Raw genomic sequence first — 15599 nt, 5'->3', positions numbered from 1 at the left:
GGGAAAGTGATAAGTACAAATTTATTGAGCCTTCGCCCGGTGCAGGTTTGTCTTTAACAAACGCCAGTGCGACAATGTGCCGCCGTGTGGGAAGATTAGGGATTATGTACCTTGCGGAAAGGGTGCATATAAATCTACTTGCGAAGACATGTCCCGCTGTTGGTTTAGAAATGAAAGATCATTACAGATAATCGCTGGTCGCTTTTTTCGTCGTAGTTTGTGGCTTAGGCGTCTGCTATATGTGCAATTATTAAGACTTGTTGGGACCTGTCTTGTCTTAATCACACTTGAGTGGGGGGTAGGTCTTGGTGCTGCTGTTTACTGGAAAATTTATTTAATAAAAGCAACAGGGTATGGCGTATGTGCTAAAGTTGGTTGTTTTGTAAGATGAAGGTTAAGCAAGAAATATTCCATCTTCTTGCATTTTTGTTACGATGATTTTTTTTTAGATTTTGCACTATTTTTGCATAGCTTTTTAGTATCTCTAGCACAATTACCATGGAGGCCTCATTAAAGATGCAATTTGTGATATTGTTGCTGTGCAATATGTGTGTGGTAAGTGCATTTTGTTTTAAAATCTTACAAAGCATTCTCCATCACTCCATATCTTATTTTGTAGGCGATCATTTCTGCTTCTTGCGATGGTGAGCATCAATATGTCGATATTGAAGGGAATTGTCAGCTTTGTATGCAATGTGGACCTGGTTCACAGCCCAGCTCGGTAAAAATGCATTTTGCCGAAAGTTCATTCAGCAATGTTGTAAAATTTAGTATTTGTTATTTGGTCAACAAAAATATCCTTCGATTAAATTTGTAGTAAACAAATAAAGTTTTACGTTTAAGTTACGATGTTAACTGTCATATATTACCTGCAGCATCATTGTGGATGGGGCAGCAAGGAGCCATCATACCGCTGTGTTCCCTGTGAGGAAGGCACCTATTCCACTGGATATGACTACCAGTACTGCAAGTCATGTGCTGTAAGTTTCTATGAAGCATTTGTTGGTTATTTGGCTAAATTATTCGCACTATACAGTCTAAATTAAGTTTGTAATTGTGTGAAGATTTTTTTTTTGGCGAGTGTTGATTGTGCTGATTTTGCGCTGACAAACTGATGTTTTTCATGTGGTATTGCATTATTAGCCAGTTATTTTGGCATTCCTGATAACGTTGCAAAAAATGACATATCATTCTTTCGACCAAGTATATACAGTCATAATTTATTTAAAATCTTGGTGTCTTTATAATAAAAATTCTTTATAAAGTCTAGTTTTCTAATTAGTGCTTATTTTCAGCCTTGTTGGAATTCTGCAGTAACTGTTCAATGTACTGCCACCAGCAATGCACAGTGCGGAGATTGCAACGTTGGCTATTTCAGACCAATCTTGTCGAACGGAAAGCAAGACGAAGAGTGCCACAAGTGCCTGGAAAATACGAAAGACCCTCAATGTAATTTGCAGTGTTTCAAGTTGATATATTTTTTACCCATAGTTGTTGAAAAGTCTTCATTATTTATATCTGTCGATTAAAATTGTTGTGCGTTGAAATAAAAAAAATTAAATTGATTGTAAATGTTTTTAAATATCACTGCATGAATCTGCAATATTGATGTTATGACTAACATATTTTGAAACCTGTATTGTGCACATAAAACCTCGTCTTGTTGTTTTGGTAATTTGTATTTGTTTTATATTCCACAGGTAAAATAGAGCCTGAAATATGGATTTATATTGTTGCTGTGGTTTGTGGAGTGCTGGTTGTGTTGGTATCATCTCTCGTATCCTGTTACTGCTGCTTGCGAAGGATGAAGACTGGATCCTCCAAAAAACAAACTGGTATGGCTACAATAGACAAACAAAATGCATGCAAAAAAAGTTTTTTTTAAAAAATACCAAATACTTCATGGTTCCTTATGAATAAAATCAAAAGGTTAATGTTTGAATTATTGTTCTTGTGAAATAGTAGTCAAAGTATTTTTTGATGATTTTGTTTAAATCTGTGATTGTTGCCTGAGCTTTTGATTTACAAAAAGAAAAAAAAAAAAAAAAAAAAATTTTAAACAAAAAATTGTGTATACAAATTCATGTTTAAAGTATTACATTGAAAAAAAAACCTTGATAAATTGGTGTCTTGAAAGGCAAATTGTGCATTGTGAACTAAATTTCAATAAAGTTCCATTTGTTTCAGATCGAAGTAAGTTGGCTTATATTCTTAACTGCCCTAACAACGACGACACGGTTAACAGCACATCACTTCAACCTCTCACAGCTGAAGACCGTGTTGAGCAGGAAGACAATGGCTCTAGAGACCTCCAAGAGCCACGAATTCTTCAGGGAATGTAAGTGTCTTTGTAGATGTTGAGCCGTTACACCTCTTTAAGTAAGAAAAGCACTTGGAATAGTGTGAGGACTCTTCAGGGCATTTACTATTTCTGCTATTTCCTATGGTTTAAATGTCAGGATATTTTACTGATTGTGTAAATTTGCTGTAATTTCTACGTAAAACAATATGAAATTGTTATGTCATTGTTTCAATTTTCGTCATTTCACTTTATGTACTTTTCGTATTTGGTTAATGTGGATGTTTATTTTGTTGTTTCTATTTGACTAATTGCGTTGGAAAATATGCTGCAATGAAATCATTATTTTTCAGTTTTTACCAGCCCCCGAATGTCGCCATTTTAAATGAGGAAATGTCATCGTATGCCGACCGAATTACAGCTACCTTTCCTCCAGACCCCCAACTTCCAAGCAACTACAGCCAGCAGCCAACTGCTGCTTTTGATGATACACACAGACAGTAAGCGTTAAAATATAGCCTTTGACCTGTGTTTCAGTTTTAAAAAAATAATTCTTTACTTAAAAAGAATTTCAAGAAAAACAAAATAATTCCTTTTTTGGTCAAATTTTTATCATGGCATTAATTTATGTTGCAGAGATCCTGTTGCAAGAGGGCCTTTACAAACTCCAAGTAAGTTATCTGTTGTTTGTTGGAAGTAAAACATTAGCCAAGCAACATACTGGTAACTTGACTGACACAAGGTTTATCAGTGATGTCTTATAAGTGCTTTTATTTTGTGTGTTGTGCACAGACCCGGCTCCAATGTACACATTTTTCCATTTCAAAAATTACTTTCTGTGATAGTAAAGTGTCGTTAGTTAATGTTTAGCTTTGTAATCTCTTTCGTTAATTCAATGAACTAAAGGTCATTTTGAATGTTAAATTACTGCTTAGTGACAATGGTGTAATTGTAATAATTCATATTTTTGTTAAATGGTTTATTGATAGTTAGTTTTTTTAACTGCAACTGTAATATTTGTTTCTTTTTTCATTGCAGTCTTTCCGGATACTGCACGTTCCAGTAGAACAGGTAATATATGTATATATATTGTCAGACAGCTCGCCAATATTATGGCTTCTTTGCACATATATATATATATATTGTGTTTGAAGTTTGTAGAGAAAACATTGTTGCTCTTAAATGCATTTCTCTTTTCACAAAAAGTATCAACAAAGCTGATAAATTGTAAATGTATATACCTAATTATATCCATGTTTTTTTTCCAGATATCAGAGTCGAATCTTTCGATCTTTCAGTCAAAACTGGAGATTTCAATGTAAGTTAATTGCACGTCAGGATAATTTTATTTTTGGTGACATTCTTGTTTATGTCATGAAACTGTGTATTACAGGAATATGGATTAAACCAAAACCCTAGGGAGCAGAATGTAACAGTTGAGGTGGAGTGTGTCCGATGAGGTCACTTGATGTTTGGATTTTTGAGGTAAAATATCACCTGCCATGAAAGTTGGTTGTTTCTTACATTGTTTTTACCAAAAAATGTTCAACAGGCACAAAACTTTAATATTTTAAAAAATTAAATATTGTGCTGACATAACAGGACTCTGTTTAGCTCTTTGGAGATGCAAAGCATGTATGCTGTTATTGTGTAATTAAAAATTACACAATAAATTCTGGCTTCATATACGTTTCCAATCTTTGTTAGTATATACCATGTCTGGAAATAGACTATGCTTCATAGTGTCTGTATCAAATTTGTACAAGTGTGATAAATCTGTGGTCCCCCTTCCATTGACACAATTAACACACGGTGGTTTTGCTAGGTTATCCTGCTCGGCCAGTCAGTTTTTATGTAATGTTACCAACACAACACACTGAACTTTTACAAAAACTTACAGATTGATTGAGATTATTGGACCACTATTTCTTTGAGCACCCCTATCAAGAGAGAATTTGAATATTGCACTGACGTCTGTTGAAATATTTTGATGATGACACAAGTTTTATATAAACATGTGAAAGACAGTTCTGCTATAAATTTGTTGTGTTCAGTGAACAAACATTATATCGTAAATGACCAAAATAAATTGAAAATGTCCTAAATTTTGCTGGGATTTCGGTCATTTGACAGAATTTTTTTAGTGAAAAAAAACCCAGGTGTTCACCTAATGTTTTGTATTTGTAAATATTTCACAATATTGTGTAAATTGTGCATTAACAATGTAGCTTCTTGATACACTGTCTGTTGGTGAGAACTGGTAACTGCCAAATTTACATTGACTAACAAATTTTGTAACTATGTGATACCTTTGAAATTTGGTGAATACTCTGTGTGGTAATTGTTTGCCATCCAATTTCTAGATACGTGTTGTTTAGCAGTGAGTTTTACAAATTTTTTTGTCCATACATGATTAGGACTTGACAGAGATTCTATGTGGATTTTTCCAAAACTTTTTCGGTTTAAAATTTTACCGATATAATTGCAATGTGGATTTCAAATATTTGCTTGTAGTCATTAGTTTTTTCAATTTTTTTATACATTAAAAAGCTACAAAACAAATTGTTGCATTGTGCATTTGTAAACCACTGGTATTTAAACAATTGTCTTATGTTAATCTTGTCTTTTTTTTTCAACATAACAGTTACACCAAAGCCATTTATTTCAAGTATATATATATCAAATTGCTTATGTCATGACCACCTATTTCTAAGCGGACCAAAAAAGTTTTGTGCCAAATGATCAGCTTGTGGGTTTTCTTGATGTTCAGTAGCGAACAATTTTTGTGACATGACACTGTAATGTTTTTGCTCTAATATAAGTGTGACTTTTGTAAATTGTTGGTTTTTGTTATTGCAAGGTTTTACAAATCAACATTGCCTGCATATTTGTGTTGCAATTGAAATTGTACTGTCCCATGTAGCAGTATTCAAGGGTACATCCAATTGATAGGTCATTATTTTCGCAACAAAAAGTGTAGTTTGAGCAAAACAAGGATTTGCAAAAAAGGCTTTTGGGAGTTTATGTTTCAGAGAGGTTGTATGTTTTGAGAAGTTGTTGTATGGTTGTTTTAGAAGCCCCCTCCCCAGGGATCATCAGGTTTTAAGGATGAGCTACAAATTCTTGCTGTCTCTCTTGTGGAAATGTCATAACTTGGCTACTCAATGTAAGTATTTGTGGTGTGAACAAGATTGTACAGAAGCATATGTTTGGAAATGGGGTGATTTACACACAAAAATTCAAAGTAAACCTTCTGCTAATAAAATTCACTCCTTTCAGTAATAAAATTTTTGAATGTATTAATGAGGTATCATGCTCACTTGACAATAGCAACATGTCCACCAAACAGTTTCTGTTCTCTGAAATGCTGTTATAAAAGTTAGATACACACAAAACCAGGCAATACAATTATAAGCATGAAGTCACAATGAGGTAATTGCAAATCACAATGTATTGACAACAATTATGAAGTGTTATAAAACAAAAAAAAACAAATAAAAAAATCTTTCAAGTTAATTGACCTTCTGATGACACAATGGGCCAACTGCAAACAATTGCATTCGTGACTTGATTTGGGCAGACATTGATGCCGATTACCTTGTCAAAATATGGTGGTTTCATACGGCATTGCGCATATGTATCTGTGTGACTTTTGCTTTCATACAACCAAATCATGTTTAAGTACAAGACAACAAAATATAAGCTGTAAGATCAACTAAGGCAAAATAAGTGCAACTTTAAATTCAATAAAAGTCTCTGCACATACAAAATAAATATGTCAATAAGAAGAGAAACAAATTTATCACATTATTTTTTAACAAATAAAAAGATATAATCGGGCAGTGCAATTACAAGACCAAAGTTTTAACAAATGCATGACATGAGTTTTTTTTTAAATCACAACAACTTATATTTTTTGGAAAAAAATTATCAACCGAAACACTTAACTGGATTGTACTCCCAATGGCACAACAGGCCGACTGCAAACAATCATGAACCAATTTCTACATGAATTAACAACAATATCTTCATTTCTCATTTTACCAAGGCCAGCTGCTTTTTTTATTTGTTTCAAATAGTTTTCTAGTATGTCATGATCGACAATCATTTCTTCGGTCACATTTTCTGGCCCATGTTTTTCTTGGAGGCATTTGACTGTTTCTTGCATCACAATTTGATATCCGGACCAAGTGGACATACTTAATTTGTGATCCTCCAAGGTGTATTTAAAAAATTCCTTGAGGTCTTCATCATACAACTTGTCCTTGGCCTCTATTTGCTCAAGCAAGTCTTTGTAGTGGTTGGCCAAAAGGTTACATCGTGGATGCATTTTGCAATTGGTTTCAAACTCGCGAAATATATTTTTCATGACATCATGGTCACCTTGTTTTATGCTAATTGGTTTTTCACTGTCAAAGACATAGCCAACCAAAGCAAGACAGCCATTTGGCTTCAATGCTCTTGCACATTCACCCAAAAACTTCTTCAAATCAAACCAGTGAACTGCTTGGCAAGATAGAATTAAATCAACGCTTTCATTTTTAACTGGCAGGCATTCACCACTACCAACTTTGTAACTGACATTTGGAAACTGTCTTGATGCATTCTCAACTTGATTAGGGCTTATATCGGTGCCGATTACTTCATCAAAGTATGGTGAAAAGACCCCAGTAGACTGACCATTTCCACAACCAACATCTACCATAAGTTGGTGCTTGCCAGAAGTTGGAATTGGGGATTGCTTGTGGAAAAAGTCCAGAATTTTTACAACCATCCCAGGTGCTAGCGTTGGACGGCATTTTGCATATGTTTCTGTGTGACTTTTGCTTTCAAACAAACGAATCATGCTCAAGTGCAAGTTAACAAAGTACGTATAAAACCAAGAAGGCGAAATAAGTGCAACTTTATATTTGGTACTTAAGTCTCTGTACATACAAAAATACATATATATGATGATCATAACAAAAACGAATTTTTGAGCTCTGAGCTGCAGACAATTGTGCCAATAAAACAATTTTCCAGGATTATTTCTGATTAAAACAAAAAGTTTTTCGTCTGACCACATAATGTTGCCTTGTTAAAATCAGCGTTCATCCAGTGGTTGGTGTTGCAACACTGTTGGTTATAAAAAAAAGTGTTTGCAGAGTCAACAAATTTTTGTGATGCAACGGCTGGAAATCATGGCCCGCGAAATTCTTTCCTTAGGTACTTCCCCTGTAACATTACAATGGTCAAAATGTTCAAATTATTATTTGAAGTTCTTAACTAATCACAAATTTAGCTGCTAAAAATCGATTTTAACAAGTACGGCTATTTGTTAAACTAGTGTAGCGTTGCGGGACAATTTAAAACCAATTTAATTTTTGCACAAAAATACATGTCGCATACATGAACATGGCAACAACAGAACGACAAAGGTCATCGTGGCAAGCGCTGTGTAAAGGTGATTTCCTCACCGATAATCGCCGTATGCCGCAGGATGGCACTTACAAGTGTTTGGAAACAGCCACATTAGACTTTATAGATATCCCAACCTAACACCGAAGTAGCCGCAATGTTTATTAACTGCTAGTTAAATGTGCTGCTGCAGAGTTTTTGCAGCATTAATAACACCTGAGAAACGTGGTTGTCGAACTTACGTTCCATTCTTTCCATTGCAGAAATGAATCAACTCAGCCCTGATACTGACTTTTCAATACAGGACTACACTGTAGAGTTATTTAGTGTGTAATGTATTATAGCTTCTCCTCATACTGGGGGACGCACGTATAGAAAACAAGAGCAAAACAGAAAGCCTGGCCGGGCTAAAAAATGTGACCACTTTTGAAAGAAGATCGACAACCAGATACTGTGAACGAAGTACGTGAAATAAACAAGACAGCGCCGTTACATGATAATAATAATAATAGAATAGACACTGGGAATACGGTTCAAAGTCCAAAGTAAATTATCGCGGAAAAACCCGGGACAAAGCAACTCACGATAATAAAAAAAAATAAAACAAGTTTTGTTTATAAATAGGTTTGTAGTTTGGCGTTCCAACTACACGAGTCGTTGTGATTAAAAGCGCAACGTTATATATATGCGGATATTCGGAATTGAAAAACCGATGTTGCAACAACACGAAAAAAACGCTTGCACTGAATCAAGTGCTGGTACGCAAAACTTGGCACGTGGGTTTCATGCTGGTTGGCAAGGTATTATTCTCTACTGCAGTGTACTGCCGACTTGGCTTCAAACAAAAAACTTCAATTGCCATACAAACGCGAATCTCTGAAACTGGGTAAAAGTGACGTTTCTACGAGAAAATGCAATTTTCCGTGGGGCGAAGTCGTCGATTGTAGCAAAAAGTTATGTTGAGCAGTTGCAGCGCGTTGTGGATTTCCATACACACGTTACGGCGTCGACGAGCGTGCTAAAATGAAGAAACATATAACAGAACACTGTCGCACGTGAGAGGTATAACCACGAGCAGTGGACAGAAGAGTTTGAAACAAAAGAAAATAATTCGAACAAAAGAAGGGCGTTTGATGTGCTGTTAGGAGATGGAAATGCAGGAAATTTCATTTTTTTAAAATTTTACAGAAATGTTGCCTGCTGCTTTGACCTTGCGTTTTAATTAATTTCGGCCTGACTGGGTTCCGATCGAAGGCCGAAATCTGTTACGTTAATACAAAGGTGATTGTGTAGCGGAGTGGGAAAAGCACGAACATACATAAGTTAAGACACAGTGAATGTGAAGAATATATAGAGACGAAACGACAAAGGAAACGACGATAATTTTAAAGTTTTATTCAAGTGAATTGGATTAAATTATTGATGAAAGATGTTGTCTTTATATATGAAAGTTATAATTAGTGGCGACGTATCAAAAATCATTTAAAAAAAATCGAATTAGACAAAAACTTGGTTAAATTAAATTGGCAATTTTGATTTTCCAATGGAGTCACGTGAAAGCAGTGGATATTTGAATGCAAACAGAAAACAACTTTCACGAATGACCGGTTTTTCTACCTCTGTGACGCAAAGCTTGGAATGGAAACGTTGGCAAAAATTCTCCCTGATATAAATTTGAATGGATTTGACCTACGTGACTCATATGCTCGCACCAAACACCTACAAGACAGTGTCATCGGAAGGCAATGAACCCTATTTATAGATCCCTCCATGCAGAGGGTAGTTTGCTACAGACAAAAGGAACTACATGATTTCGACTCGGGGTGGGCGTCATACACGACAATAAAAGATGAACGTATTTCGCGAAAAGGCTACAATGCCCCTGTTGGATGCCTCGGTTAGCATGCTGTAGTACAAGCCAATGCGAGCTAGCTGCAATAAACTAAACAGCGGCGCTAAATGCGTTATTGCACTACCGAATTCTCCCGTTACTTTTAACAGGCCCCAATTCAGACTTGGGATCGGCCGAGTACGACGACCACGAGGTGGCGGCACATACAACAGGTGTTACTTGTCTGCGACTGTAGCACGCTTTCGGCTGCTTTGCCGTCCATTCGGATGCCGAATCCGACACCAGACAATACTCCGTTGCAGACCAAGCACCGCTTATGACGTCATCGATCCAATTTTGAAGCTTGGGACCCGACGTGTGTTGCGATTTGGAAGCGAGCTTCTCAGCGGCGCGTTCGTCTCGCTTTAAATTAAGAGTCGTCCGTATCGTGTACAGATTCCTCGATGCGGCGTTAAGGTTGGCGTCGTCGAGAACACCAAGATTGTCGATTCCTAAAGACGAATCGCCGGGCGCCCCGTCTACGAACTCTAGCGGCACCACGTGGAAATCAATCTCGGCGCAAATATTGTTGAACTGGCGCTGAACGTAAAATCGTATCGTCCATTTTCCAGGCCTCAACGGCTTCCGCAAGCTGAGAGGTGTCTCTGTCACCCCGGCGGCCTTTGCAGGTGTCCTGAAGTCATTATAGTCGTTTACTACGTTCAGAGGATCGATGGCTACCACCGTTACAACGAAATCCTCTTCTGCACGCCTCCAACGCGCCACCAAGCGGACGTCGCTGTTGGGGCCGACGATGCCGCCCCAGTCTCGCAACGTCAGCTCCTTCACGTCCCAATTCGTCCCGACGGAAGCACCCTCCAGCCGTTTGGCAAGTTCTGAGTTTGCGTCGAGAATGCGGAGGGCTGGTTTCGGGGTTACGAGAATCTGTGGCAATTCCAAGTTCGATTAAATAGTTGTGACGCAACATGTACAGCTTGAAGGAGGTGTTTTGGCAACCCAGTATAAAATGCTTTATTGAAATGTAAAGGGTATTTAATATAAACGTAACTTATTTTTTTTACAAATAAATCTGCTGACTTCAATCTGAGCCTTGTTGCTTCATGATATATGCGTAACTTAACACGAAAGGTAATTATTACACCATTCGTACACACCACGTGGTACCAAACCATATAAAAAGTGGCCTGGATAATGATGTTCACATGTCACCCCCCAAAACGTCCAAAAATATGCACATTCTACTGTTCATACAGGAGCCACGGGCTTTGGATTAATATCAGCTAGTTTATTGTGACGGTAAAAAAGCTATCTCGCCTACATATGAATCATCGGTGCCTTAACAATCCATATGTGGACGTTGTAGGCATTAACTGTGGTAATTACAGGTGCCCTGTTTTGGACAGACTATGACTGTTTAACAAATTGCAGGCCTCTAAAAATCCAGTGTGGGCGTTGTGGAAAATTCTATTACGTCAACTAGACAAATTAGTCAAGCTCAGTGCTAGTTTTTAGAGGTACACTACCAACAAACACCAACAATAGGTTTTTATGGTACTTTAGGACTTGGAGAAACCCATATCTCATCAATTCTTCGGCATGCAAGATACATTTATTTCATCTCACCTCCATGCGAACCGGGTCGTCAGGGTTTTCATCTGGAATCTTTTCTGCGGCATCTGATGTACTTCGCCACGTGCCCTCAACCGTGACGAGATATCCGACAAACTGCTCCCGCTTTTTGTGCATTTTAACCTAAAAAATCGTAATTTTTTAACAACGAAAAGGTGAACACTGTTTCGTTTTTTGCAAAATGATTAGGCACATTACTGCCAACTACAATCACAGGTGTATGTTATTCAAAGCTATGTCATGGATGAGGGCGTTTAAACAAATGCCCACTGTTGCGTCACAAACACACACGTTGTTTTGACTTGGGTTTAAAAGGTGCCACGCGTGTAGTAGAACAACAAAGCGTCAATTACAATCAAGTGTTTTTGTTGGTACTTGACATTCCTACCGCAATACCTTTAGTGCTTCAGCCATTTTTGTACAATAAATATATTTGTCCGAAGGTTAATTGGGTTTCGTGTGGCGTCTTAGTTGTGCTCTTTTTGGGAGGAGGGAATTTTTACAACTATGTAAGTTTGACAATAAAAATATAAAAAATAAACAAGGGCGTTAAGAAACTTATACGGAGCTACTTACGACTTCACAGTGACGAAAATACATAGATTTTGTGTTACTGGGCACTTTGATGTTGTTTTAAGTACAAACACAAGTTTATTGTAAAACTGCGTTAAAAACGGGCTTAGTTTTATGAAAAGAGAGTAAATTTTCATTTAGATGCAGACAGCATCCAACTATACACCAAACAACAGGACGAATCACGTGGAGCACGCTATAGCCTGCTTGCCATAAAAAAATGCTATAGGCTCGGGTTTCACCCAAATTATGAAGAAACAAAAAAGCCATGTAATTTTCGTGGCTCTTTAACTCCTATATGATTAATTTTGTAACCACATTCTTACCTCGAGTATCTGGTCGGCGTTGAGTGCGCAAGCGTCCGGCCTCGGGTTATTTTTGGTCAAATGCGAGTTGATTTCTTTCATGCCGAGTCGAGTAAAGGACGAGTAGTGCGTGTAGGGAGAATCCCCTGCCGAACTCGGTCCGTCAATGTGGTGAAATACGTTCTCCCAGTAAGAACTCAGGGCTGGGGTTCCAGGCGGGTATTTTCCATAAAGTTTGAAGTCCAGATGGTTGACCTTGGTGAGTATGAACAATGTTAAGGGTTAGCAGGAGCTAATGTGCTTCTGAAAAATGTTTGTGAAGTTAACGATTTTATACATTTGTCTGCGTCATCGATTGCCAAAGTGGGAACCGCCGAACCTTTTAGGGTTCCGTGAGGTATTATCTCAGTTTGGACCAAAATCTCGTGAATTTGTTTGTTCAGCCGCTTGGCAACAAACGCACGAGAAAAAATCCATTTAGCAAAAAAATGCGACAATTTTGCTGAAACACGCTTAGGTTTACTTGACGTTTCTAATGTTTTGGGAATTTCTTGCCAACCTGAATAACCTAGCAGGGTTGTGAGGACAACAAAGGCTGGTATGCGTAGATTAAGGTATGGCGATTTCACAACTAAACTTGTCACAAATGTAAGATTTAAAGCTTGTTGGAGGTTTTTTTTGAAGTTTCGAATTTCACAACTACAGTGTTCAACGTTGTTGGGGCATGAATTTAAGTTCAAAAAACAGCCAAATAACAGAGGAACACAGCTACAATGATTGATAGTTTTTATCCAAAAAGCTGCAAAAAGTTGTTCTTCAACGTGGAGATTAACCGAAATGCAACCTTGACAGACATTTTCGAAAGGCGATTAGTTCCTTCTCTGTTGATGGGAACAATACCTTAATTTTTGAGAGTAAAAGGCACATGTGCAAAACCCAAGAGGTTTAAAGGGAAATAAATTATGCATGAAACTTTAACCACAACCAGACTAAGCTTTTGTCGGCTCCCAAAACACATAGACGGTTACGCCCTAAACAAATCCTCTAATTGAAATTGCAAAGCTACATATGGGTAAAAAATTCCATTAGGGCTAGAATCTCTATGTAGCCCAATTAACATTTAATCTTTGAGAGCATTCTACCCACATAGACCAAACAGACTAAATGCAGAACCGTTTTAAATAGATATCAGTAAACAGCGAGTGCGTACAAACGTATCACCGAATATGGCAAAAAAATTAGATATTTTTTTAGGTTGCTCCCATTAGACATGACTCACATTTAACATTTACAAAACAGTGACAAGCCATTTAACTGTTTACAATCAGTACTTTACATTTTTAACAAGGAATCAACATAGCGGCTGAGATAACACAAGTCTTTATGGAATAAACAAGAAACGTTTGGGAATATTACCTCAAAATCAAAAATTTAAAATAGGTTAGTCATTGATTGCGACCTTTCATACATTTTCTTGGCAAATACAATCTGTAAATAGGAAACAAACTAAAATAAAAGGTCGAAACCATGTGCGCTGTTGCAGTCCAATCATCATGATTTGCTCATTTACTCCTTTTTATACAAAAAAAAATAACACTACCGAAAGTGGGTTAAGAATTAGTTTTTTAATTTTATTAGCGCAACCGGTGAAATGTCTTTAACAAAATGTTTCATTGAAAGTAAACGCCCCATGAAGGAGAACTTCTTACCACAAAACTTTAAACAAGCCTTCAAGCATGAGAAAAGTGGCAGACACCTTTTGTAAACACCAGCATTCCTTCTAATAAACTAAACCGTGTAGACATTTACTCAGTCGACTCCCCTATTACCATATTTGCAGGATGGGTGTGGAGTTATTCCAGTTCAAACATCAAATCTCTAACATGCTGTGTGGTTTTTCACATATTAGGGAGGCTATATCACTATTGTGTTAGCCAATCTGTGGTTTCGAATAGCACATAATTCGTGGTTAGACTGTACTTTGGCACTGATTAAAAAGTGTGATAGTTTCGCAGACTTGTAGTGACAAATTGCAAGTGACAAACACCACATTTTAAATTATTAAGCAAGTAATGGGAGGATATTCACATAGAAATCATCTAAGACTACACAGCAATATAAACTATTGAATAAATTATTTGTTAAAATTCTAACACTGCAGGCTGTTATTTGGCCAATTTAACTACTGGTGTACTGACTGAAGTGACAAATAACATCCAGTAAACGTGTTTAAAGTTAACCTGATATAAACCACTGCACTCACCACTTCCTGGTTAATGATCTCCTCAAATTTTCTCGCAAAGAAAACTGGTCTGGATGTTTGGAGCCGTCCAAGATCGGAAGGATAGAAATCATTTGGAGAACATCCACACCAGTCAACAATGTGCTGGAAATTTTACAAAAATACGATTATAAAATTTGTCCATCTTGTGGAAAATTAAACCCTGGATAATACATCAAGCAATGAGACAGCCAGTACTTCTTAACTGCCAGCCCATATAAATTTTTACCAGTCCGTGATATGTATTCTCTTCACATTAAATGGAACATTCTTACATTCATTACACCTTGTAGTTTGGACATAACAAAATCATTATACTGCAAAAGTTACTTGAAATTTTACTGTTTGATAAGTGCAAAAAGGTTCAGAACTACTGGACTACAAACAACCGCTTCAAATTAGTAGTTCAACAACAGAATGTTTCATATGTTAATCAATTATCAAACATATCACCAAGGTAAATGTTTTTGCACTCACGATAACACAACACTAGATAAACTCAAGTCATTGTTCCAACATTATCCAACAAACCTTGTATTGACACTTGCAACCACGAGCTCTGTTCCAATTTGTCACCCTTAAATTATTGTCGACGAACGATTCACATTTATCGCTATTCTGAACCAGAGTGTGGAAGAAGGACTCAGCAGGTAGTAGAGTATATTTGTACCTTAGATAGAGAATAACATTTATTACATTATCCATATCAGGTGTTAGGAATCGATTCTTAACACAAATACTACTCCAAACAAAGTCTTGATAACAAAACTCCTAAAGTTTGATTTTCTGAAAATGTAAATTCTATTAAAATCCAATAACCCATAAATCCCAGACCCATTCACGTCAACATTTACCTTGCTACCATAAAAACAGTTTATTTGCATAAACTGGAAAAGAATAGTCCTAACAAATGCTCTCTGCACATACCAGTGTTTCAGATCAGTTAGGAGATCATCCTTTCCACGTATTGCATATTCACAAAGTTCTCTGTTCAACGCGACCCAATCGCTCCCCCCATTTACTGTTATACCTAAAAAATATAAAAAGATGTTGTACAAATAAACCCATCCTAATTTATTAGTTCCGTAATCAACAGATTTTCCTGCAATACATGCTTAGAAAAAATATCCTTGACAGAATTAAAAAAAAGAAAAAGAAACTAGTAGGCAACTAACTAAAAACAAAAACCTAGATATATTTTTGTACTAAAATTACCATGAGGTGTTTTTTTAATTGTAAAGGATCATGGTAGCTACATGTTAC

At 36.7% G+C, this 15599-nt stretch overlaps 2 protein-coding genes across 2 annotated transcripts in view; one reads left to right on the top strand and one right to left on the bottom strand.

The window, feature by feature from the left end:
* The first annotated feature begins 362 nt into the window (after positions 1-362).
* On the top strand, positions 363-5126 carry LOC145905947 (uncharacterized). Its single transcript, XM_082993280.1, has 12 exons — positions 363-555; positions 620-721; positions 876-980; positions 1296-1449; positions 1701-1835; positions 2188-2338; positions 2653-2799; positions 2936-2970; positions 3338-3370; positions 3568-3617; positions 3693-3784; positions 4200-5126. Exons 1-11 carry the CDS (start codon positions 499-501, stop codon positions 3756-3758), a joined length of 1035 nt encoding a protein of 344 aa, XP_082849406.1. The 5' UTR covers positions 363-498; the 3' UTR covers positions 3759-3784; positions 4200-5126.
* A 2895-nt stretch (positions 5127-8021) lies between these two features.
* Positions 8022-15599, bottom strand: part of LOC145906819 (xylosyltransferase-like) — an 11412-nt gene continuing 3834 nt past the window's right edge. The window contains exons 10-15 of the mRNA XM_082994276.1: positions 15264-15366; positions 14868-15006; positions 14319-14441; positions 12077-12310; positions 11172-11300; positions 8022-10472 (exon numbers count right to left, since the gene is read on the bottom strand). Coding sequence (XP_082850402.1) covers positions 9669-10472; positions 11172-11300; positions 12077-12310; positions 14319-14441; positions 14868-15006; positions 15264-15366 — 1532 coding nt within the window. The 3' untranslated portion in view covers positions 8022-9668. The remainder of the gene's footprint in view (positions 10473-11171; positions 11301-12076; positions 12311-14318; positions 14442-14867; positions 15007-15263; positions 15367-15599) is intronic.

This window comes from Ascidia mentula, chromosome 6 (genome assembly GCF_947561715.1).
Source record: "Ascidia mentula chromosome 6, kaAscMent1.1, whole genome shotgun sequence".
Taxonomy (NCBI): domain Eukaryota; kingdom Metazoa; phylum Chordata; class Ascidiacea; order Phlebobranchia; family Ascidiidae; genus Ascidia; species Ascidia mentula.
This window is presented reverse-complemented; position numbering and strand designations above follow the sequence as displayed.